Consider the following 26,849-nt stretch of genomic DNA (forward strand, 5'->3'; position numbering starts at 1 on the left):
AACTCTTCCCAGCCCCCTACCATTAACTGAGTAAGTTTGCCCTGGTTTAATCTACCAAAATGCATCACCTCGCATTTATCTAATATAAACTCCATCTGCCATTCGTCAGCCCACTGGCCCAATTGATCAAGATCCTGTTGCAATCCGAGATAACCTTCTTCATTGTCCACTATGCCACCAATCTTGGTGTCATCTGCAAACTTACTAACCATGCCTCCTATATTCTTATCCAAATCATTAATATAAATGACAAATAACTGTGGACCCAGCACCAATCCCTGAGGCACACCGCTGGTCACAGGTCTCCAGTTTGAAAAACAACCCTCTACAACCACCCTCTGGCTTCTGTCATCAAGCCAATTTTGTATCCATTTAGCTACCTCATCCAGGATCCCGTGAGATTTAACATTATGCAACAACCTACCATGCGGTACCTTGTCAAAGGCCTTGCTCAAGTCCATGTAGGCAACATCAACTGCACTTCCCTCATCTGCCTTCTTGGTTATCCCTTCAAAAAACTCAATCAAATTTGTGAGACATGATTTTCCACTCACAAAGCCATGCTGACTGTCCCTAATCAGTCCTTGCATCTCTAAATGCCTGTAGATCCTGTCTCTCAAAATACCTTCCAACAAGTCATCCACCACAGATGTGAGGCTCACCGGCCTGTAGTTCCCAGGCTTTTCCCTGCAGCTCTTTTATTAAGCCTCTATTATTAAGTGCATTTTGACCATGTTTAATATTACTTCCAAATAAGGCTTTCATTTACGCCCAAGCCTTGACGACGTAAAATAAAAATAGAAAATGCTGGAAAATCTCAGTGGGTCTGGTAGCATCAGTGCAGAGAGAAACATAGTTACCGTTTCGAGTCCAATATGACTCTTCTTGTCTTTACCTTCTTACACTATACAGCATGGTCAAGAATTAATTTTCTCTTCCATATCTAGAGATTATGCTTTCAGCCAAATCCCTGCACCGGTTTTATGTATTTGATATCTCCCCATTTGCAGCCTTCATGTGGTGCCGATGACTAGAATGGAACCATTGACATTTGTGCAACTAGGAATGAGGTTCTGCTGAGGGTTCAAGGAACTTGGTGCAAACTCAAATGCCGAATCTCTGAGGTTTTAATTTTGGCATTGTTCATTGACTTTCCATTTTATTTGCAAGGTGCCTCCCACTGTGAGGCCAGTGTGATAGTGAAATTCAATGAGACCACAAAGAGGCTGTGTGCCATTACATGCCATCTGGTCCATACTGGCCATATCCTGGATATGGAATGTTTACATTACCAAACCAGGAGATGACAATTCAACCGGGCTGAAATGCAGAAGGTGGAAGAGTTGTCCCCCCAGTCTAATGAGCACATAGACCGTGCTTATACCGCCTGCACACCACACCACTTCACTTCCCTCACCTTCTCAGTGTCGTGTCACACTGGGAGAACAAGATACCTCACAGGCAACGACAATGGAAGAAAATAATGACAGTTACACACAAGCATTTGTTTCCTTATGGAGTCCCACCCACACAGATCCTCCTGTGAAACAATTTGAGATGTTTCATTGTGTTAAAAACGCTTTGTAAATTCAAGTCGGTTTGTTGTTGTTGGAAAGTAATGTTGCTTTGGAAATCAGCTGTACTGTGAAAGGCAATAAGATTGACCCTGATCTTCCAGGCAGTGGTGGAGGGAATGTGCCTGCCACTGACTGTTTTAATCTGTCCATTTACCACTTTATCCTGGAGCCGCTGAAGCGGATGCTTGCTCCAGCAGGGATGCAGTGCCGAATAAAGGTAGAGTCGTCCTAGTCCCAGATGACCATAGGCTGCCCTTCCCTTTGTGGGGGAGAGCTGACTGGTGGTGATTAAATCTGAGGATCACCACACCTCAGATGAGGGGCAAGGTATGGCCCTCATGAATAATCTCAGCCAGTACAGGAATTGGGGTGGGGGATGTTGGTGGTGAGTGAACATTTGAACATTTCTGAGACAGGGGACACTGGGGGAGGCAGGGTGAATGAACATCGCTGGATGGGAGATGGTGTGAACATCATTCTGGTTGCCGCAGTGCTTTGACACTCCAGCTGATTTAGAGTTACACTGCTCCACAGGCTTTACACCCACCATGAAAAGCTCTAAATAAATCTGTGTACAAACCAGTGTAAATATTTTCTTCCTTTGGGAAAAAGATACAAAAGTCTGAGGTCACGTACCAACTGATCAAGAACAGCTTCTTCCCTGCTGCTGTCAGACTTTTGAATGGACTTACCTTGCATTAAGTTGATCTTTCTCTACAACCTAGCTATGACTCTAACACTACATTCTGCACTCTCTCCTTTCCTTCTCTATGAACGGTATGCTTTGTCTGTCCAGTGCACAAGAAACAATACTTTTCACTGTATGTTAATTCGTGTGACAATAATAAATCAAATCAAATATAGGGCAAACAACTCATGTGTCTGTGGTTCTGGCCATCTCATCCCACCGTCACAGAGAATTGGGAGGCACTCTAGGCAGGGCAAAAACAGCAATCAGAAGTTTGAACTTCCCATGTAAATGTGTGTGCATGTTGAAACTTCCTCAGGTTCCCGACACAAATCAGCGACTTAACATTGAATCAAGCACCGCTCCTCAGATCACTCTAATGGCTTCTCTTCCCGCTCCCACATCAGAATCTCTGTTGTCCCTCAAGAGTCTAACCTTGGCCCCCTCCTGTTTCTCAGCTACATGCTGCTCCTCACCCAAAAGTATGATCCTGCCACCTAAAATCAAGCTATCATTCCCCTTATCATTTCTGCCTATCTTGACTTTTTACCCCTTGCCCCATATCTTCTGACCTACATTCATGATGCTTTCACAGTCCCATTCTCACAGTTTCTCCATTCTGTCACCTGTTCTGTCACCTCTCAGAGCAGCACTCCTGATGGTCTTCCTTTTCCCTCAATTGAGAATCCCCTTCCAACGTTGACAGGACCCTCAACCTTTTCCTGGAGCTCCTCCCCACCTCCTACCCTCCCCACCGACCACCCGGGAGGCCTTAATGGCTTCTGGTCCCACCGGCGAGGCTGTCACGTCAAGTCCTTGTTGATGGGGACCATACGTGATCCTCGCTGGTGAGGACCTCCACCGGCGAGGCTGTGAAGGCAAGTGAGCCCAAACAATTCCATCCCGGGCTCACTAAATTATATAAAAATGTCGATTTAAATATTTAAATCAGCTCCATACCTGCTGATCATGCCAGAAATCTGGGTTGGTAAGATCGCAAGACGCTAAAACACAATTTTGTGCCTGTGCTCCATCTTATTGGCTCGCCCTGCCCATTGACCGTTGTGACGAGCTGGTAACATCACCCCCAAAATAATATTCAAAAATAAGGACAAAATATTAAGCCTTTATAATAGGGACTGTGGCTGGGATTTTCCCGTCTTGCCAGGGTGGGTTCCCCTGCAGCGGATTCAGTGAGCCATTCAAATGTCCATTGACTTGGGCGGGAGCAGAATACCCCATTGGTAAGAGGCACTGGAAAATTCCATTGTAACTCCACGAATTACATTTGTGAATTCTGGCCGAATTATTCTTCACTCGCTAACCAAGTTTCAACACATAAACTAAACTTAACAATTCCCCTCTTATAAAAACACATTCAACTCTTATCAGTTATCTCAAATAGATACTGAATTCTCACAATACATTTTTCTGACATGAAGGAATAGGTTGCATTCACAATATGTTGAAGTTGTTAACTACTGCAGCAACATTCCAGCTCAGTTAATCTATTAACCAAGAGCTATCAAGTTCCATCTTGTTTACTGAATGGTTAATGTATAATTATGAAAGTAGTAGCTTTTCAATTTAGGATTTTCAGGCCACACTAGAGTTATATAACGCTCCAAATACAATATGCATGAACTCAAAATTAATTTACTCCTGTCCACCAATCTTATCTGCAACAAAAATAAAGTAGCAGAAGATTTTAAAAATAGTTACAAGGAATGAAAGTTACTCCTCAGTTATGTGGAAAAGGACTAAGATGAAGAGCTGAAGATGACTCCTTTATGCATTCTCCTGGAGGAATTGAAAACAGTACGTTTGATCCTAAGAATCGTTGCACAGGTGAAAGTATGATCATTTTTATAGGGGAAATAAAATGTCATTTTGCAGCAAACAATTGGGTAAATGAAGGTGTTTATTAAATATGCGACAGCAATGATTCAAAGTGTTTACACAATCCTCCACCCACCACCACCCCTCCCGGTGCACCCTGCCAACCTGTAAGATAAATGTACCTCATCGACATTTGCATCAAAAGTAGAGACCAATTCTGCTAGGAATTGAATTGCTTCTGGTGTCAGAAGGGTTTGGAATTCTTCTTTCAGCGACGGAGGAGGTGGCTCGAGCTCCACTCCAGTTGCCGTCTGCAATAGAACAAGTGTGCATAACCCAGTGTTAAAAGATTTCCAGTGAACTGCACATAATGGGACTCTCCGGCCGCGCGTGCCCCAAAACCGGAGAATCCTGCCCGAGGTCAATGGACCTTTGCGTGGTCCAGCGCCCGCCCGCTACGATTCCTGTGGTGGGCAGGATGGGAGAAATCTCCCCCCCCCTCCCCCCCTCCCCCGGTGTAACACAATTTTTCTTACAGAACAAAACATTGCATTTCACAAGGATTCTTGAACTGATGATTTTTTTTTAAAAAACAACAATACCATCAGAAAGAATGTTATTTAAATCTGCAACTCACAATCTAATATCTCTCACCAATAAATTAAGTTACGAAATGGTTTGCCCTCATGGCCAGTGGAGCTAAGATCCTCCTCCTGACTGCGAGGTAAGTTTTAATAAATAAAATTAAACCGTGGGATAGGATGAAAATTGCAGTTTGGATCAAGATTACTTTTCAATCTTATCTCCAGTTAAAACAATAATACTTTGCTGACATTAATAGGAACCCATCAGTGATAGTAATCACTTCAGTAGATGCCAAAGATTTATGTTACCATTTATAGTGGATTATATAAAAGTGTAAAGTCTAACATTCACTGGGGTAGATACGTTTATTGCACAAGGTCCAAGAGATACATCACCAATAGAAATAGCAGCCTGACAAACCGATCATTTTTGTTTGTCTTAGTTATTAACAATAACCCTGCAACTCTACATAACTTGTGACTCCACTCATTTGAATCGCTTAAAACAAACTGCTTTTCATACTTACGGTAGTTTGTTGCAATGTTGCTGCCATATTCACCAGATTTCTCGCTGGAAGAAATTGACTTTTGCTGACTGAGAGTTTACATTTGCTTTCTGTGTTTGATCTGCTAAGTTACACAAACTGAGTCCAGTGACCTTCAAACTCTGTTCAGTATCAGTCCGACCTGAATTTGTTTTCAACTGATGACAGTTCAACTAAAAAGACAACTGAAGGAATTGTTGTAAACTTAAATGATATTCACATTCATGTAATAATTCTTGTTAGTATTTTGCATGTAATTACAATATTTAATTATAGAAGTTTGTTCTATTTCATCTCAGCATGGGTCCTGAGATCTGTCCATGGTGGATTCGGGGTGAGCTGGCATGGAGGGTATAAAGGCAAGAGGTGGTGGGTGTGGGCGGGGGGCATAGATTCACATGAATTGGCACTAAGCTAGCATAGGAGCTAAAAAAAGATCTTGGGGTTTGGGTAGACAGCTATAGATTCGCGAAGAGTCTATAAAGGGCCATGGGTGTTGGTTAGAGGGACATGGAGGATATGAAAAAGTATGGGAGTGGGTGGGGGGCATGAGGTGGCATAGGTTGGCATGGATGGGGTATAGAGAGTGTGTGGAGATTGAGGGGATGTGAGGGGCGAGAGATAGAGGGGCTTTTTTTGTTTCACTATAACAGGGACGTCATCCCAGAACAGCAAGGCGGGTATTTCAACCAGCCTGCCTCTGTACTCAGGTTGCCGCTGAACCCTTTCCAGGGTCAGCAGGTCTGACTCCTGTTAGCACCCGCACCCCACAGAATGAAAATCTAAAGATTTGGAACATTTTTTCCTGAACTTGGTTTGCAGAGTCAGGAATTTTCTTGATTGCACCCCCAACTTGGGAGCGAAAATTCAGTCCTTTATCTCATTTGTCATCCATGGATTTGATTGCTCTACCTTTCCCTTTCAAGGGAATATATCTCCAGTATGCCCAAACTATCTCTGAGCCCATTGCTCAGTTACCATTTTTTCCTCTGAACCTTTGACTCCAATCTATTTGGTCCAGATCCATTCTTACCCCACTGAAGTTGGCTTTGCCCCAGTTAATTATTCTTACTCTTCTATAGTCAACCTAAAGCATATAATACAATGATCACTGTTGTCAAAACATTCTCCTATTAACACTTGGCCTGCTTCATTCCTAACATGTGGAGATGCCGGCGTTGGACTGGGGTGAACACAGTAAGAGTTTTAACAACACCAGGTTAAAGTCCAACAGGTTTATTTGGTAGCAAATGCCATTAGCTTTCGGAGCGCTGCTCCTTCGTCAGATGGAGTGGAACCGATGGAGATTTCCACTCCATCTGACGAAGGAGCAGCGCTCCGAAAGCTAATGGCATTTGCTACCAAATAAACCTGTTGGACTTTAACCTGGTGTTGTTAAAACTCTTACTGTCATTCCTAAGAACCAGGTCTAGCAATGCCTCCTTTCTCACTTGACTGGAAGCAGACTACTGGAGAAAATTTTCCTGAACACACTCCAGAAACTCTTGACCCTTTCTTTCCTTTATACTACCACAGATATTCAGATAATTAAAGTCCCCCATTATAATTACCCCATAATTATTGTACCTCTCTGTAAATTCCTTTAAAATTTCTTCCTCTACATGCTCCCCACTAATTGGTGGCCTACAGACTGCACCAAGCAATGTGATTGCACTTTTTTTGTTCCTTGGCTCCAGTTAAATAGATTATGTCCTTAACCGTTTGGGATGTCCTCTCTCTCCAGCAGTGCTCTCCTTAATCAACATACTACCATTCCTCCCCCTTTTCTTCTTTTCTTATATTTCCTGAACACCTTGTATCCAGGCATATTTAACACCAATCCTGCTCTTCATTGAGCCAGGTTACTGTTATAGCCACAACATTATATTTTCACATGGCAATCTGCACTCCATTCCTTGCATTTACATACATGTACATTAACCCTGATTTAACATGTAATACTTCCTCTGATCCAAAAACTTACTATTTCCTACTCTAATGCTATCTATCTCTCCCAGTATTTTGTGCACCTTGGTATTCCAGCTATGCATTCATCTACTTTATCCTCTTATTTTAATACTTATTTGAATGTGGTCCTGGGAGTAACCTAGAGATCACATCTTTTGGGGTCCTGCAATTCCCTATATAGGTCCCTAAACTCTGACTGCAGGACTGGACCACATCTATCTTACTGCCTATGCAGTTCATACCAACATCAACCGAGACTGCTGGATATTCAGCCTCTCTTTCCGAGGGCTGTTAAGTGACTAAAGAATGATATTTGAATCAATTTTGTAAGTTTGCTTTGGAGATTTGATTTTTTTGTTACAGTCCCGCACCAGAAGCTGTCACCCCGGTCCAATTTGACCAAAAACAGAAAATGCTGGAAAATCTCAGCAGGTCTGACAGCATCTGCAGAGAGAGAACAGAGTTAACATTTTGAGTCTGGGTGACCCATCGTTGCAGTGGTTTTGACCATTTGATTTCTTAAAAGAGACTATAAATAGGGAATATCTACCCGGGGTTGTCATTTTTGATCTGTTGTTGAATTTATTGATTTTTATTTGATCAAACGAGGCTATAAATAGGGAATAGCTGGGTCGCTGGGGGAGTGTGAGGGCAGCAGTGAGACTGAACAAGTCAATAAAGTTCTCTCAATTGTTTGGCTCCATCAGCCAGCTTGGATCCTATTAACCCAGAGAAAGGCAATATAGATACAAGAATAAATGTAAAAGATTTGGTACAGAGAACAGAACAAACCTTTGTTTCAAACAAAATGGGTTTGTGAGGCTGTGGATTGCACAACTCGAGTTAGTATTAGATATGGAAACCATGTCAACATTTAAGAAAAGGAAATAAAAGACTGGAAACAGGACATAGGCATGGAAATAGGGCGACTGCTCATGTGGATACTGAGCATCAACATAGACTGGTTGAGCCAAATGGCCTCTTTCACATAGAATCTTGAATCATAGAATCCTTACAGTGCAGAAGGAGACCATTTGGCCCATTGAGTTTGCACCGACCGAAATCCCACCCAGGCGGCATGATGGCACAGTGGTTCGATTCCCGGCTTGGGTCACTGTCTGTGTGGAGTTTGCATGTTCTCCCCATGTCTGCGTGTGTTTCCTCTGGGTGTTCCGGTTTCCTCCCACAGTCTGAAAGACGCCCTGGTTAGGTGCATTGGCCATGTTAAATTCTCCCTCAGTTTACCCGAACAGGTGCCAGAGTGTGGCGACTAGGGGAATTTCACAGTAACTTCATTGCAGTGTTAATGTAAGCCTTACTTGTGACTAATAAATAAATAAACTTTAATTCACTGAATCAAGCTCGAAGAATAGACATTTCTTATCATGCCTTACAGAGCCACAGAGATCAAAACAGGGGCTCAGTTTTGATTCATGGTCTGTGCTGAATGAACTGATTTCAACAAAGATTGCATTGGGAAGTTATAAATGGTGCACTCACCTGATGAAGGGGCAGTGCTCCGAAACCTGTTGAACTTTAACCTGGTGTTGTGAGACTTCTTACTGAAGTTATAAATGACCAGGCCAAAGAAGTACACTAATGCAGAAATGTCCAAGATGCAGCCTATGAGCTCCTAAGATTCAGCTCTCTCTTCCAGTGTTCTTTTAATTTTTATTTGTTCACAAAATAATTATTGCTTCCCTTTATGGCACAGTGGTTAGCACTGCTGCCTCACAATGCCAGAGACCTGGGTTCAATTCTGGCTTTGGGTGACTGTGTGCAGTTTGCATGTTCTCCCCATGTCTGCGTGGGTTTCCTCTGGACGTTCCGGTTTCCATAGAATCCCAACAGTGCAGAAGAGGACATTTGGCCCATCGAGTCTGCACTGACCACAATCCCACCCAGGACCTATTCCTGTTACCCCACACATATTTACTCTGCTAATCCCCCTGACACTAGGGTCAATTTAGTATGGCCAATCAACCTAACCCGCACATCTTTGGACTGTGGAGAAAACCGGAGGACCCAGATGAAACCCACGCAGACACGGGGAGAATGTGCAAATGCCACACAGAAAGCTGGAATTGAACCTGGGTCTCTGGTGCTGTGAGGCAGTAGTGCTAACCACTGTGCCACCTCACCTCTGACACTCCAACGAATGCAGATTAGATTGACTGGCCATGCTAAACTGCCCCATTAGTGTGAGGGGGACTAGCACGATAAATACATGGGGTTACGGAGATAGGGCCTGGGTGGAATTGTTGTCAGTGCAGGCGCGTGGGCCAAGTGGCCTCCTTCTGCACTGTGAAGCTTCTATTCTATGAAACTTCTGTGCTATGAAACTTCTATGTTATCAGTCAGTCTTCCTTCTTAACTCATTTCTTTGCTCCCTTTCTATATTTTCTAATACTCCATTTGATTTGATTTTATATTATTAGTCATCTGCCTCTTCGTGAAATATTCTTTGCTCATCCACAGAACTTTAGCTTTCACAGCGCCACTTTTTGCTGTGGGTGTGTGTCTAATCTCTTGTTTGAATGCTTCCAATTTTCCAGTCTCATAGAAATCATCGAAACCCTACAGTGCAGAAAGAGGCCATTTGGCCCATCGAGTCTGCACCGACCACAATCCCACCCAGGCCCTTCCGCCATATCCCTACACATTTACCCACTAATCCCTCTAACCTATGCATCTCAGGACACACACTAAGGGGCAATTTTAGCATGGCCAATCAACCTAACCTGCACATTTTTGGACTGTGGGAGGAAACCGGAGCACCCGGAGGAAACCCACGCAGACACAAGGAGAACGTGCAAACTCCACACAGTGACCCAAGCCGGGAATTGAACCCAGGTCCCTGGAGCTGTGAAGCCACAGTGCTAACCACTGTGCTACCGTGCCGCCCAATGTTTCTTTTGAGATGATCTCGGCTAGGTCCCTTCCATCTTATTGGAAATGTCTTTTTCCCAGTGATGTACGTTCATAGAAACACAGAATCTCTACAGTGCAGGAGGTTGTTTGGCCCATCAAGTCTGCACTGACTCTCTGAATGAGAGTTCTGCCGAGTCCCACTCCCCTGCCTTATCCAGTAACCATGCACATTCTTTCTTTTCAGAAAACAATCAATTTTCCTTTTGAATACCTCGATCAAACCTGCCTCCACCACCCTCTCAGGACGTTCATTCCAGTATCTAACCACCCTCTGGGTGAAAAGATTTTTCCTCACGTCACCTTTTACCCATTATTTTGAAACTGTGCCCACTAGTTCCCGATGCTCTCTTGAGTTGGAACACTTTCTCACTATTTACCCTGTCCATTCCTTTCAGTAAGAAGTTTAACAACACCAGATTAAAGTCTAACAGGTTTATTTGGTAGCAAAAGCCACACAAGCTTTCGGAGCTCCAAGCCCCTTCTTCAGGTGAGTGGGAATTCTGTCCACTCTCCTGAAGAAGGGGCTTGGAGCTCCGAAAGCTTGTGTGGCTTTTGCTACCAAATAAACCTGTTGGACTTTAACCTGGTGTTGTTAAACTTCTTACTGTGTTTACCCCAGTCCAACGCCGGCATCTTCACATCATTCCTTTCAGGATCTTGAATATCTCTATCAAGTCTCCTCTCAGTCTTCTGCTCTCCCAGGAAAACAGTCCCAACCTCTCCAATCTATCCTCATTGCTACAGTTTTTCATCCCTGGAATCATTCTTATTATTCTTTTAAAAATTCCTCCGGTTCTCAATATTTACGATTAAGCTGTTAAGCACAAGGGGGAGCACTTCTGGCACATGCACAGATGCCATGTCAGAGTGCGTGACGTCACAAACAGCGACATCCCAAGCAGCTTCCTGCATCCAACACAATGGGCCCTATTTTACCATTTTGATTCCAAGTGCTGGACAGACTTGAAACTGGGAGTGTTTCAGATCCGACTTTTAGACCCATTCTCCGGCGCCCCCATACGCACTTTGCCTGAAAAGATATCAGCAATTCCGAATCGCGCTGCAGAAGCCTGTGGGCAGGGCTTAAAGCGCCCGAAATCCCGCAGCTCCGAACGGTGCCTCCAACTGCGCACGCGCAGAAAAAAAAGATAGAATGCGACTCCCTTGCCACATCGCTCCCAGGCTGGGTAATGCCTCCCCCTAGCCCCCACAGACATTGCCCCACCCCCACAACATCACTAATCCCCTTATTCCCCCCACCACCCAGGCCGATCGTGGGCCCGTTCCCCCCCACTGATCTCAGGCAGAGTGGCAGCGGACCCCTCCCTTCCCCACCCCCCATGACCTCACGCGGAGTGGCAGTGCACCTCCCTTCCTCCTCACTGATCTCAGGCAGATTGGCAGCAGATCCCTTCTCTCCCCTCACTGATCTCAGATAGAGTGGCAACGGGCCCCCCCTCACCCTCCGCCCCCCTCCCCCCGATATCAAGCAGAGAGCCGTCAGATGCTCAGCACTTACCTCCTCATTAACGGGAGCACCCAAATTGAACTTTTGCAGAGCATGTCTATTTCATTCGCCCATGGGCGAACGCGGTGGTAAATGGGGAAGTGCAGGTAAGGTTGGGAATGCAGCCCATTAAGTCAATTTAAATGCATTTAAATGGCCGTCGCGCCCGTTTCGGGGGTGGTCCCGATCGAGGCCATTTTTGGGCCTTGATAAAGGGGGAACTAGCGCAGAGGCGGGTGTGGATCGTGCTACTTGTCCCACGCCCAAAAATGGGCGCAACGTGATGATAAAATCGGGCCCTGTATCTCCAGGTTAACTTGAATTGTGAGTTTTATGTTTGTTATACTACATAGAAAAGTATTTATTCAATGAGTGTGACCCTGTAAATTCTCGGGAGTTTTTCAGTGCGGGCAGTGCCCCAGCTCAATGCTGTCTTAAGAGCTGGTAATTGGCACACAACTGGAAATATAAAAGAGTTGCATTAGCTTTTAAAAGTGATTCACTGAGAGCCCATCACTGCTTTCTGCCAGCAGTTACAGCGATATTATATTGCGCCAAATTAGAGTCATAGAATGGCCACAGTATAGAGGAGGCAATTCAGCCCATTGTGTCTGCACCAGTTCTCCACAAGTTTAATAAAGTTGCCACAGTCCCAGATGGCCAGAGGTTGCTCTCCCTTTCGAGGGAGAGAGATGACTGGTGATGATTTAACCTGAGGATCACCACATATCAGGCGAGGGGCAAGATTGAGAAGACGGCCCTTCATGAATAACCTCATCCGGTGCAGGAACTGAACATGTGCTGTTACTAACCAGCTGTCCGGCCAACTGAGCTTAAGCGACCACAAGAGTCTAGTGCCACTTCCTTGCCTTTCCCCAGTATCATAGAAACCATACAGTGCAGAAAGAGGCCATTCAGCCCATTGAGTCTGCATCAACAACAATCCCACCCAGGTCCTATCCCTGCAACCCCACATATTTTCCCCGCTAACCTATACATCCCAGGACACTAATGGACAATTCACCATGACCAATCAACCTTGCCCACACATCTCTGGAGTGCAATAGTAGCTCTACATTTCTTTTATTTTCAGGTAATGATCCCATTCCCTTTGAGTGCTTTGCACACACTCAGCCTCTGGCTCACTCAGCCAGTAGTTAACATCATATGCATACTATTTAATATTCAAAAACATATAGAATTAAAAGGTGTAAAACAGGTTTTCTGGTGGCTCAATTAGCTTATTTCATGAGCTACAGAGCTGTACATTCCTGAGGTGAAGAAGACAGATCAGTCCGACACCACCACTGACTGTCAGCCAGCTACAAGCAGAAACCAGCCAACAACACCCTCAGCAAACAGACACTACAAGCCGGGCACCGCCATTGCAAGGAATGGGTGCAGCTCCTGGTTCTCTCTGTTTTGGAAATAGAAGCAGTGGGATCATCCCGAGGCATGGTACATTGGGGAAACCATGCAGACGCTATGACAACGGATGAATGAACACCGCTCGACAATCACCAGGCAAGACTGTTCTCTTCCTGTGGGGGAGCACTTCAGCAGTCACGGGCATTCAGCCTTGGATCTTCAGGTAAGCGTTCTCCAAGGCGGCCTACACGACACACGACAGCGCAGAGTCGCTGAGCAGAAACTGATAGCCAAGTTTCGCACACATGAGGACGGTCTAAACCGGGATGTTGGATTTATGTCACATTATCAGTAACCCCCACAGCTTGACTCCTGGACTTGCACAATTTCACAAGCTGTACTGTATGGAGACAATACACATCTCTTTAACCTGTGTTGAATGCTCCCTCCACCCACATTGTCTGTGCATTTAAGACCTGGCTGGCTGTAGAGATTTGCATTCTAATCAGTATTCTGTAATTTGATTTCTGTGTCTGTGCCCTGTTTGAGAACAGAGACCACTCCATCTGACGAAGGAGCATTGCTCCGAAAGCTTATGGTATTTGCTACCAAATAAACCTGTTGGACTTTAACCTGGTGTTGTGAGACTTCTTACTGTGCTTACCCCAGTCCAACGCCGGCATCTCCACATCATCATCAAAAGAGCCAGCAAGATAGGAAGAAACTGGATGGGGCTCCTTCAGCATAGGCAAGAATTAAGGAGCACAGAAGGTCTTAAGGTAGATAATTTGGGTAAAGAGCAAAGAGGGTATCAGAAAGGACAAATAGATAAAGAGCACAGAGTGTGCCAGGGCTAGAGCAACCAGATTTTCAAAAGTCAAAACCAGGGCACTTTGAAAAGCCACATTTGGAAGGTGCAATGAAATGCAATGTAATATAGAATCATAGAATCCCAAGAGTGCGGATGTGGTGAACCACTGTTACTACATGTATGTGCCTGGACACACCCATGCTGCACCTGGCCCGAGACTCCTCCCTTTCCACCTGAGACCCCTCCCTTTCCACCCAGAGTGGGGTATAAAGGTGATGGTCCCTCCTCCTTGCTTCAGTCTAGACCAGGTCAGCTACAAGGGTGTGCTCCTGTTCTCTGTGAATAAAAGCCTATTAGTTTTCCCTCACTCTCAGAAGTCTTCGCGTCGTAATTGACAGTGCATCAGCGGATAGAGACCATTTGGCCCAATGAGTTTGCACCAGCTTTCTGATAAAGCATCCTGGTAACCCCATGCATCTACACCACTAATCTTCCTAACCTGCACATTTTGGAGTACTAAGGGGCAATTTGGCATGGCGAATTCACCTATCCTGCACATTTTGGACTGTGGGAGGAAACCGGAGCACCCGGAGGAAACCCACACAGACATGGGGAGAACATGCAAACGCCACACAGACAGTGACCCAAGATTGGAATTGAACCCGGGTCCCTGGCGCTGTGAGGCAGCAGTGCTAATCACTGTGGCACCGTGCTGCCCTATGATGGATGCGTACAGGAAGAACAAAGTTTAGTATTGATTTCCTCCTCCTAGGCCCAGTTTTTAGTTAACAAAAAAGAGCTTACTGTAAAAACCAGGACATTTGAACTATTATTAGAAACACGGGACATTTGAAGAAAATCAGGCACTGTCCCAACTAAACTGTGATGCCTGGTCACCCTATCCAGGATCTGGAGATGCAGGCATTGGACTGGGGTAAGCACAGTAAGAAGTCTCACAACATCAGGTTAAAGTGTGTACTGGTGTTGTGAGACTTACTGTGCTCACTATATCCAGAGCAGGTGCTTAAGTCAGGAGCATACCATTAACTCATAGCGAGCAAGTAGTTAAGGGTACATATCAGTTCAGAGGAGTTGGATAAATAGAGATTCCTTGAGAATTCATGGTTAAGAAATTAATTAAGGAAGATACTTCAGGATGAGCTGAGGAAAAGTTGGGAGCAAGCTATCTGGAATATCAGGAACTGCAAGCCAGGTGGCAGTGCAGTTGGAGGTCCAGAAGAATTGGATGTAGAAAGCTAGGAGCCTTAGGTGATAGGCCAGAAGCCTGTTGAGAGGACAAATATTAAAGTGTTTCAGGTAGAAGAATGAAGAAGTTGAAAGTCTGCAGGGAAAGTAGTCAGGAGATTGGAGAAGGAGAAACTGGGAGCTGCAGGACTCAGCCAACGGCAGAGAGGAAGAAAGAAATGGAGTTGGCTGCAGTGGGGAGCAGGGTTGGTTGGGAGTTAGAAGCCTGAACATCAGGCTGGAGAGTTTGAGAAAGAGCGACGGGGGTCCTTAAAACCAAGAGAAAACTACAAGATTCTGGCCTGAAAAAAAAAAGAAATTAAACAGAGAACACAAAAAAATGAGCACGGGAGCTGTGCTCAACTCACATCATTTAACCAGATTAACTGGTCATTATCACAACAGAGCTGTTTGTGGGAGCTTAATGTGCACAAAATGACTACCATAATCATACATGACATCATGTTGTGGCAGCACGGTGGCACTGGCTAGCACTGCAGCCTCACAGCCTTGGGTAACTGTGTGGAGTCTGCATGTTCTCCCCGTGTCTGCGTGTGTTTCCTCCGGGCGCTTCGGTTTCCTCCCACAGTCCAAAGATGTGCAGGTTAGGTAGATTGGCCATGCTAAATTGCCCCTTAGTGCCTGAAGGGAGATTGGGGGGATATGGCCATGGTAAGGTGTTCTGTTGGAGAGTCGGTGCAGACCCGATGGGCTGAATGGCCTCCTTCTGCACTGTAGCATTTCTATGATCAGGGATCACACTTCAAAAGTACTTAATTGGCTGTAAAATGTTTTGGGATATTTTGGAAAGGTATATCCTGTAGAAATACAAGTCATTAAAAAAAAATGAAGACTTGTATTTATACAGTGCCTTTCATGGTCAGGATGCCCTATGAGCTTAACAACGAGCACCTGGCAATGTATTTTATTTTAATGTTATATTTGGGAGTGATTCTAAACTATCAGCAAAACTAAGGCATATTAGCAAAATGTTAGCTCTGACCAAGGGTCATCCAGACCCCCCACCCCCATAGTATAAATCTCTGCTGATTCCCTTTGCTCTTAGCTCTGACGAAGGGTCATCCAGACTTGAAACATTGGCTCGATTCTATCCCCACGGCTGCTGAGATTTTCCAGCATCTTATAGAACCATGGAATCATACAGTACACAAGAGCCCTTCAACCCATTGAGTCTGCACTGACACAGGAGAAACACCAGACCTCCCACCCAATCCCATCCACCAGCACTTGGCCCGTAGCCTTAAATGTTATGATGTGCTAGGTGCTCATCCAGATACTCTTAAGGGTCGTGAATGAAGCCCAGTCCATCATGCAAACCAGCCTCCCATCCATTGACTCTGTCTACACTTCCCGCTGCCTCGGAAAAGCAGCCAGCACAATCAAGGACCCCACGCACCCTGGACATTCTCTCTTCCACCTTCTTCTGTCGGGAAAAAGTCTGAGGTCATGTACCAACAGACTCAACAGCAGCTTCTTCCCTGTTGCCATCAGAATGGACCTACCTCGCATTAAATTGATCTTTCTCTACACCCTAGCTATCACTGTAACACTCTACACTCTCCTCTATGAACGGTATGCTTTGTATAGCGCGCAAGAAACAATACTTTTCACTGTATCACAATACATGTAACAATAATAAATCAAATCAAATCTGTTTTTGTTCATAAAATATAAATTGGTCTGAAATTCCATAATAAAGTTAAAATTGATTCTTGGAGCAAGAGTAGAATTGAACCCCAGTAGAGGGCGAGGGTGACGAATACTCCCCCAGTTCACCATTAACACCTGGGTAACCTGCAATGAACCTCACTCCATCTGACGAAGGAGCAGCGCTCCGAAAGCTAATGGTATTTGCTACCAAATAAACCTGTTGGACTTTAACCTGGTGTTGGTAAAACTCTTACTGAACTCTCTGGATACAGAGCCCAAAAGTGCTCTGACCAGATTTCTGGAACAATGGGGAGGATAAAATGGAACCAGAATTAAAATAATGGATTAACAATTTTTTTAAAAATGTACTACCCAGATATATATATACATAAATAAATACAACCAATTCTGAGCACTCAGCACAAGACTGCCTCTCTGGTGGGAGAGCAGGAGTGGAGAAATGAAGGCTGCTCTCGCGAGGTTTTCCTCATCCTTAAGTTAATTTTCTCTCTTCCTCCCTTTCTGAGGCGAGGCGGCTGAGGAATTTTTCTCAGGGTTAGGCTGGATGGGGTTATGGAGCATGTATCGCAGTGGAAGTGTAGCCAGCAGCGGGAATGTTGCAGAAAGTTGTTACTGTAGCGACTGAATTGGAACCTTGTGTCGGCGGGCGCGCGAGCCGCTGCCAGCTCGAGGACTGCCACACACACAGGTGGAGCGGCGGGTTGCAAGCGCTGAAGGCAGCATCGCAAGACTTGTCCCTCACACCATCTCCATCCCACTCTGCAATAGTTCACCTGCGATCTCTCCTCCTCCCTCCTGCATGATGTTCTCCTCCGGGGGAGCCGCCTTGGCGGCGGACTCCGCTTCCCCGGCCGCGTCGCTGCTGCTCGGAGCGCCGCCCCGCTCCCGCATCTACAAGATCATCGTGATCGGCGACTCGGGAGTGGGCAAGACCTGCCTGACTTACCGCTTCTGCGCCGGCAAGTTCCCCGACAAGACCGAGGCCACCATCGGCGTAGACTTCCGAGAGAAAACGGTGGAGATCGATGGGGAGAAGATCAAGGTAACTCCCTCCCCCTGCCCTCTCTTTTTTGGAAAATTCCTGTGTGTTAGTGAGGGCAGCAGCATTCTCCTGTCTGGGCTGCACAAGTTGTTACGTTTCCAGATCTAGTTCAAAATCTAACTCGCATTTACGCAATTTAGTTGGCCAGCCTTTTGAACAGTTGGTTAAATCTGCCCTTTTTCTAGGTGTTCCACTTACTTTCCAGTGACTTGCAAGTAAAAGATAACTAACTTTGTGTAAGGGCTGGGTCCATGAAACTAGTTTACAAAACCTACTTTAATTGGTATGTCACTTCTCGGCCTTTTGGCTAAGCTCAAGCCCAAGATGGATGCAATGCCTTATCTTGTCACCTTGGGTGGCACAGTGCTTAGCAAATAGGCGCCGGAGTGTGGCAACTAGGGGATTTTCACAGTCACACAGTCACACACTGCTGCCTCACAAAGCCAGGGACCCAGGTTCAATTCTCAGCTTGGGTCACTGTTTGCGGAATCTGCACGTTCTCCCCATGTCTGCATGGGTTTCCTCCCACAATCCAAAAGATGTGCTGGTTAGGTGCATTGCCCATGTTAACTTCTCCCTCAGTGTACCTGAACAGGCGCCGGAGTGTGGCGACTAGGGGATTTTCACAGTCACTTTATTACAGTGTTAGCGTAAGCCTACTTGTGACACTAATTTAAAAAAAAAAATGGATCTTGTTTCTCTCATGGGGACCTTGAGTTAGATTCAGTTGGATTTTGAATTTGGTTTTCGGAGAAACAAAGTTCATGTTTCAGTTTAATGACTTCTCTTGCTCTTGTGATGGCATTGCATTGTCTGCATGGATGTGAGGTACTCTGGTCTCTTGCCCAGATGACCATTCTTCATACATGATGGTGAATGTTAATAGAATGTCCAAAGTTGGGAGTGTCGTTGCTAATCCTGATTCTGAAGTGGGACCCCTAACTGATTCTTTTTTCTGCCCCCCTCCAACCACCCTGAAATTAGTTAAATGATTACTTTAAAAAATAATTAAAGTGCTAAATCAAATTAATAGTGGAGGAATTCATGTAAATTGTGTAGGGCCCTGGTCAGACCGCATGCCCTATTGTAGTCAATGAGACACACAGGAGACATTCAAACAGGACTCAAGTACATGTCTTGCTGCAGTTATACAGGGCCTTGGTGAGGCCTCGCCTGGAATATTATGTGCCGTTTTGGTCTCCTTATCTGAGGGAATGCAGCAAAGGTTTACCAGACTGATTCATAGGATGGCAGGACAGACTGAGTCAGTTAGGATTATATTCACTGAAATTCAGAAGAATGAGGGTGGGGGGGGGAATCTCATAGAAGCCTATAAAAATCTTAACAGGGTAGATGCAGGAAGGATGTTCCCAATGGTGGGGCGTCCAGAACCAGGGGTCATAGTCTAAGGATAAGACTAGATAGGACTGAGAAGAGAAGTTTCTTCACCCAGAGAGAGGTAAGCACAAAAAGTCGGTGAGGCCAAAACCAGAGTTATCCAGCTTCAAAATGTTAGTTCTATTCTCTTTCCACATATGCTGTTAGACCTGCTGAGATTTTTCAGCATTTTCTATTTTAGTTGTAGGCCAAAACATTGTATGTTTTTAAGAAGGAGTTAAATATAGCTCTTGGGGCTAAGGGGATCAAAGGATATGGAGGGAAGGCAGGATCAGGCTATTGAGTTGAATAATGAGCCATGATCATAATGAATGGCGGAGCATGCTTTCAAGGTCGAAAGGCCTACTCCTGCTCCTATTTTCTATGTAAACCTGAATGAGGGTGAGAAGAAGAGCTATGAGAGAGGTTCCTGATGTCAATGTTACAGATAAAGACTGAAGAAACTTGGATTTTTTTAACTTTGGAGAGAGGCAAATGAGGAAATCTCAATAAAGAGGAGCATGACAATATAGAAAATGTAAACCTAGGAGATTACTTCCAACTAAACCATAATGAGGTAGGACAAGAAGGCACACCTTCAACCTAGTGATTGAAAAAAATGGAAGAATATCAGTACTAAGAATTGGTCATGCTCTTGCAACTATCTGTGTAAGCAGTGGAAAGCAGCTAACATGACCAACATTTAAAAGGCTGCATTGGAATAGGTCAGGTCAATGAGGCTAACATCCGTTGTGGATAACGTATTAGATGGCATTCTGAAAAGGGGGGGAGCTAGTGAAATATCTAGATAGGTTTGGTATAGTCAGTGAGAGTTTGCAAAGATTTATGGGTGGGAAGGACATCTTGACATCAGGACATCTGAGCACTTACTGGAAATCTTCAAGGTAATGAAAATTCTATTTCGATGTGTTTAGATTGTAGCAAAGCTTTCAATTCCATCAAATGCCTGGAGCACAAGGAAGGAAAACATGGAAGCAGTGACCAGCTTCAGAGAAATTAATATTGACTAAAACAGAGATAACAATTGGGGAATAGGCAAGCTAAAGGCATCTGGATCGTTTGGGAAGATGAACTGATGAATTGCAAATGACATTTTAGATGGATAAATTCTGAGGCAATGTGACTAAGGAAGGGACACAGTGCATGTATAAATAAGAACACTACAGCACAGGAACAGGCCCTTCGGCCCTCCAAGCCCGTGCCGCTCCCTGGTCCAAACTAGACCATTCTTTTGTATCCCTCCATTCCCAAATAAAAGACAAGGGCGGCACGGTAGCACAGTGGTTAGCATTGCTGCCTCCGAGCACCAGGGACCCGGGTTCGACTCCCGGCTTGGGTCATTGTCTGTGCGGAGTCTGCATGTTTTCCCTGTGTCTGCATGGGTTTCCTCCGGGTGCTCCGGCTTCCTCCCACAGTCCAATACACATGCTGGTTAGGTGCATTGGCCATGCTAAGTTCTCCCTCAGTGTACCCGAACAGGCGCTAGAGTGTGGCGAGTAGGGGATTTTCACACTAACTTCATTAAAGAGTTAATGTAAGCCTACTTGTGATACCAATAAATAAAGTAAAGCAAACAGAAACCTAGATGAAGACATATGAACTGAGAGGTTGTTGAAGGTCCTAAGACTGAAGAACATAAAGTTATGTGGAGATATTCCAGATTCCTAAGGGAGAAATTGAGATCGCTACAAACTCATGAACAAGGGGATTCCGGCTCAATCTTCGAGGGATATTGACTACTTTACACAGAGGGTGGTGCATGTGTGAAATAGACTGTCCAGGAAGGCAGTGGAGACAGATAGTGTAGAAGGTTGTAAGAAGAAATTGGGAGGGAATGCAGTTAGGTTTTGAGGATTGATTTAATGGATGAAATAGTCTTTTCTGATCCTTTTTGTTTCTTTTTTATGTGATCAATGAGTGAAATGTGTTTCTACATAGATGTTTAACAAAAAATAACAGTTGTGTTTTGTGGATAGGAGGGGAGGCTTGTAGTTTTTTTCAGATTGCTGAATTATAAAAGAATTGCCTTCTGTGTCCATTTTATGAATGGATTAAATCTGAAACTGCCTGATTAGCCCCTTCAGAGAAGTGCAGTTGTCCAATAGGTCATTGAGCACAGTCAGGATTTTGTAGATCTAAGACAACTTGCATCTCCAGCGCATTTGTTTTCTTTTGAAAAAGAACAAGAGATCCAAGGTGTTTTACAGATCGTTGCACCCAAAACTGATGTTGTGCCAGAAACACATGGAATGGAGGTATGAGGGTGGGTTTAGAGTAGTGTCTTAAAGGAGGATGGAGAGATTAGTGAGGCAATTCTGGAGAGCTGGATATGGGTAATTCAAAACTGATGCTTAAAGGAGGGGCAAATGGAGGAAGTGATGAACAAAAGGCCAGCTGCAGAAGAGAGTCTACTTGGTGGATTATAAAGCTGGAGGTGATTGCAGAAATAGGGTGGGATACCACCATGCAAGGACTTAAAGTGGAGGACAACAATTTTAAAACTTCATGTATTGGTAAATGGGGAGTCGGTCGAGGTAAGTCAGGAAAGGGTGAGGTTGGATGCGCAGAGCAAGATATTTGCATGGTTAGTCTTGGAAATAGGGAGTTTAGTTGCTTTTCTTGCCCTTCAGGATGATGTCAGACAGTGAACAGTTTTGGCTGCGGAGAGAAAAGCACTTCGGTGCTTGATGAAGTCAGGCCATATAAATAACTAGGCCGTTTCAGTACACTTGGATATCATGGTCAGTTGTAGCTACCATGATTCAGCACATTTGGCGCTCTGGTTAAAATAGTAATGCTCTCCCAGCCCTCTTTAGGTCCAAATTAAAGAACTGCGCCTGCACCGTAGTTCCTTTTTCACTCCAGCATACACTGAGAGTGATTTCTCACAGTGGTGCAGTTAGCTCGAATTCCATCCTCCTGGCCACTCCCAAGCTGCTTGTTTACATTGCCTCTACATTTGGTGACCCGGTGTTACCAAATGTAAAAATATCAAGTAAATTATGTACTTCAGGAGCATGAGAGAGACTTGAGTCGAGTAATACAACACGAGGAGGGAACCAAATTCTTGAAATTTTTCAGAATCATTTTTGACAAGCAGGATTAGTCTTATGAATGCATGACAGGCCTGTTGCGAGCAACAAAGCCACAGGAATGATTCAGTAAGGCTATTTAATAAAGAAAGTAATTATTGATGCAGAAACATATTTTGGCAAAAATGTCATTACAGTTGAATTATCTTCTGCAAGACAAAGGAATGGAAAATTCACAATTGACTTTACCAGATTTATTTTGAATCAGTAGGAATACTTCACTGTTGGCAAAGCTTTACTGAATATCAAACCTCTCAGAATCATAGAAACATACAGTACAGAAGAGATTGCCCCCTCCTATTCTAGAGCAGTTGTATTTACACCCCCTTGCTCACTCGTAACCCTGTAAGTTCCTCATCCTCAAGTACCTGCACAACTGGCTTTTAAAATTAAAATTAATTCTGGAATCCACAGAGCGGTTCTCGAGTGAAATAACTTGTCCTTATCTCCCCTCTAGGTCTTTTGCCAATAATTTTGAGTCTGTAATCTCTCGTTACCAATCCACTCTCCAGAGGGAAAAGGTATTCTCTTGTTGCTCTATCAAAGCCTCTCATCCTCGAGTAAACCTCTACTGGATTACTCCTTGACCTTCTCAAAACCGCTCAGTTCAGATAATTTTGAAAACCTCTTTTGTCTCCCCTTTTGCCTTCCGTGCTCCAAGGAGAACTAACTTTTCCAATCTATCCTCATAAATAAGTCCCTGATCCCCAGCAACTTCCTGATAAACCTTCTCTACCGTTTCTAATGCCTTTAAATCATTCCTGAAGTATAGAGCTCAGAAGTGTCCACAGTACTCCAGCTGAGGTCTAACCCGTGATTTATAAAGTTCTAGCATGATCTCTTGCTCTTACATTCTATTCCTTGATTTATAAACCTGAGTAACCCAGATGCATTTTAACCACCATATCAACTTCCCTACCATCTTTAAGGGTTTGTTTATTTGGACACCAAGCTCTCTGCTCATTCACTTTTTTAAATTGTTCTATTTATAGCATACTTTTATTCTATAATAGTTGTCCCGAAGTGCATCACATCACGCATCTCTGTGTTAACTGCCATACCATATCCATTTCACCATTCTGTGCATGTCACCCTGAAACCTGTTGCCATCCTCATCACTATTTGCATCATTAGCAAACTTTATAATACTGCTCCCTACAGCTGTGTTTGGGTTGTTGATGAAAATTGAAAAGTGACCTTCAGGGAACACCATTGCAATCCACCTCCCCATCTGAAAATTATCCATCCACCACTACCTTTGGCTGTCACTGAGTCAATTTTGTATCCATACCCTCACTTTCCCCTTAATTCCATAGGTTTCCTCCTAATAAACCTCCTGTATGGCATTTAATAAATGAACTGTATTTTCTGAAAATGAGTCCCATATACCAGAAAAGCTCCAGGTTGGGGCATTAAGCTTGTGGCAATTAGTTAATCTCAGCCAGGGCAGTGGTCGAAGTGCTATGACTCCTTGTGAGGATAAGAATCCAGGCTTCCCTGCCAGTCACACTTAAAGTCCACACTGCTGTAAAAATCTGGGATTGAATCTACATGAACAATTTGTATGTAACTAACCCCTACCCGCTGCATTTTGCTGGAGAAATTGCTTTACTCTTGTTAGTAGGCATTGCTCTGTTGTAGTTTGTAAAAAAATCCTTTTAAATAGACACTGTAGATTGTTTGCTGTAGTGTGCTGTTTAAACTAAATTGGCTAAGTAAATAGACTTTGCTGTGGAAATTTCCACTGACTATCGAGTGATCCTTGCTAGAAAGCGTGCACATGTAGACCATGGATGAGAATGGGAACAAGCTTGGCTGTAATGCTGCCTATTGTTGAATTCCTTGTTTACACATGGATACTGATCACTGTGGAATAATGTCTCAACAGAAATTAGTGCCTTCAGAAGAGGTTAGGGGAAGAGTTGGGTGGGGAAGAATAAAATCACATATCTTTTTGTTAAAGGTTTTCTGTTTGATGGAAAAAACTTTTGTTTTTGACATTTTTAGATTCAACTATGGGACACAGCTGGCCAGGAACGTTTTCGGAAGAGCATGGTGCAGCACTACTACAGGAATGTCCATGCCGTTGTCTTTGTATATGACATGACCAACCTTATGAGTTTCCAGAGTCTCCCAGCCTGGATTGAAGAATGCAATCAGCACTCACTTGGCGGGGAAATCCCACGCATCCTTGTGGGGAATAAGTGTGACCTGACAGATGCCACTAAAGTTAAAACAGACCTGGCTCAGAAATTTGCAGATACTCAAAACATGCCCCTGTTTGAGACTTCGGCTAAGAACCCAAATGACAATGATCACGTGGAGGCCATATTCCTGACTTTGGCTCATAAACTGAAGAATCACAAACCCATGATGCTGAGCCAGCTCCAGGTAGACGAGCCTAAGGTTAAGCTGGAATCTGAATCCAAGACTGATGTGGAGTGTTACTGTTGAAGATGAATTCTATTGTTTTCCATATGGATCAAAGACACCAGGATGTTTCTGGTAACCTAGAGATGGCCACGGTACATTTGTATGATTGAACGTGCAAGATCTAAGAACAGTCCATGAGAGGAAATGCAACTGATAAAAGGACTGAATAATGTATTGGGCTACACCTTGCCAAATATTGACTGAAATCTTTCTTTCACTTAAAAATTGTGGACAGCACAAGATAGGAAAGGCTACATTTTTTTGGTAATGTCAAATCTTAATTGTATACAGTGAAATGTGGAGAAGCATTAATCTTGTTTACTTTGCCTCATTTAAAGGAGTCATTTGGATTTCCACCTCATGATTCTTTTTCCAGGTATTCCTTATCTAATTTCTTCCTCCTTCCATCTCCACTTAGTTGTGAGACAATCAAATATTTTTGTATTGAGGTGTCCCCCAGTTGCTTAGCTGGAGAATAGGATACATAGCTCAGTCTTGCAGAGCAGAAGAATCTTCTATAAGACCAACAGTTTGTGCTGGATCTTTCGATGTTAGCCAAGGCACTGATAGGGGCACTACAACTGAAGGTATCAGTCCTCCAGGTTAAGCTGGGGCAAAAAAAAAACAGCTGAGGTTTCTGCTGTGCTGTGATGCCTCTATTGGTGAAATAATTCATCAACATTCACTACTTTGGCTTGAAGAAGGGTGACTTGATTAAGGTAACTGAAATGTAGAAAATTCAGATGAAGGAAGAAGAGAGTTTAAAGCAAAACAATGATATACTAATTTGATATTTACATGGTGTCCTGTAGATCTTGTTTGTAAAATACAAAAATGTGTTCAAATGTAATCTATGTATAAATATGACTAATCGTATACTCTCTTGAGCTTCTAATGTTGAGACCTTAAAGGCATGTATCAAATTTGAGTTGCCAGCTATGGATATGCCTAATACTATACTGCCTTGAGCTTCTAATGTTGAGACCTTAAAGGAATATATCAAATTGGAGTTGCCGGCTTTCCATGGTATCAGATTTAGAACAACAAACAAAAGCTTTAAACTCGAGTCAATTATTTTGCCAAAAACTGTAGATTGGGAGGAAAATAAGGAAGGTGTTTTAACATTTGTCTGTAGTCATGGAACCTGGCTGTGGCAAAGCAAATGGTGGTCTCTTTATGAGGGATGTTTCTGAACAAATGCACTTTTTTTAAAACCAAGTCTTCCTTCCAAGTGGAAAAAGGGATACACAGTAAAGGGAATACATTAAATGGCCAGTGTCTCTTGTGTTGTGGGGAAGTTTTTAAATTATTTTTCACATGCTCTTGTTCATGCTTTTCAAGTTTCTTGCTGACCCAGTGGAAGATATTTACCGACTGCACTCCGTAACATGCACAAAAGTTATCTATACTTGATGCCTATTGAAGAGGATGCATGGATTAACTAGTGCCTGGTCAATGAAGGAGGATGTGGAGATTATTTGTAATTCTTGATTATTAACTCTTAGTCTGCCCACACATGCTAGGAAATGATGGATTTGAAACATTTCAGTATTGTAGTGAGCGAGCTGAAAGCAAATCACTAATTACAGTAGGACGGTTAATCCATTGTCAAGGATAACTTCACTACAGTAATACTTCTATTGAATAAAAGAGTTGCACAATTCTAAATAATAAAAATGTTTTGAACTTTAATTCTGCTCTTAGTCATGATTTTCATCATCTTTTTCTATCGTTCTTTGATTTTTTTTCAGGATTTTTCTCTAATTAAACTGGCCATGTCTTTTTCCATTCCTTTTTCCATTCCCTTTCCCTAAAAGATATTTTGGGATATTTCACTGCTTTCTACCTTCTTTGCCTAGTGTCCATTTAGAATTGTGAACAAGGATTTTTTTGGAAACCCTTTTTTATCATTTCTTGCAATCCAAGTGTAAAGGCCTAGACATTGAGCAAGTACCAGAGTGGATTTGTGAAGCATACATCATGTTTGACTAAATCTAATTTGATTTTTCATATCACTAACTCTTGTACAGGGCAATTTTCGAAAGTTGTCTAGATGGACTGCCAGAGAGCATTTTATCAGCTCATCTCATCCATGAAGCCTACTTTTTTTGTTTCTCCCTCCATTCCAT

The 26,849-nt window shown here is 43.7% G+C and overlaps 2 protein-coding genes across 2 annotated transcripts in view; one reads left to right on the forward strand and one right to left on the reverse strand.

The window, feature by feature from the left end:
* ugl (ureidoglycolate lyase) overlaps positions 1-17,650 on the reverse strand; it is a 61,150-nt gene extending 43,500 nt beyond the window's left edge. Inside the window, exons 1-3 of the mRNA XM_078210510.1 lie at positions 17,529-17,650; positions 5,216-5,418; positions 4,287-4,415 (exon numbers count right to left, since the gene is read on the reverse strand). Coding sequence (XP_078066636.1) covers positions 4,287-4,415; positions 5,216-5,242 — 156 coding nt within the window. The 5' untranslated portion in view covers positions 5,243-5,418; positions 17,529-17,650. The remainder of the gene's footprint in view (positions 1-4,286; positions 4,416-5,215; positions 5,419-17,528) is intronic.
* On the forward strand, positions 17,177-26,410 carry rab33ba (RAB33B, member RAS oncogene family a). The gene is made up of 2 exons (XM_078210523.1): positions 17,177-17,797; positions 24,295-26,410. The coding sequence occupies exons 1-2, from the start codon at positions 17,555-17,557 to the stop codon at positions 24,739-24,741; spliced, it is 690 nt and encodes a 229-aa protein (XP_078066649.1). The 5' UTR covers positions 17,177-17,554; the 3' UTR covers positions 24,742-26,410.
* Positions 26,411-26,849: the final 439 nt, after the last annotated feature.

Source organism: Mustelus asterias, chromosome 1 (genome assembly GCF_964213995.1).
Source record: "Mustelus asterias chromosome 1, sMusAst1.hap1.1, whole genome shotgun sequence".
Classification (NCBI taxonomy): Eukaryota; Metazoa; Chordata; class Chondrichthyes; order Carcharhiniformes; family Triakidae; genus Mustelus; species Mustelus asterias.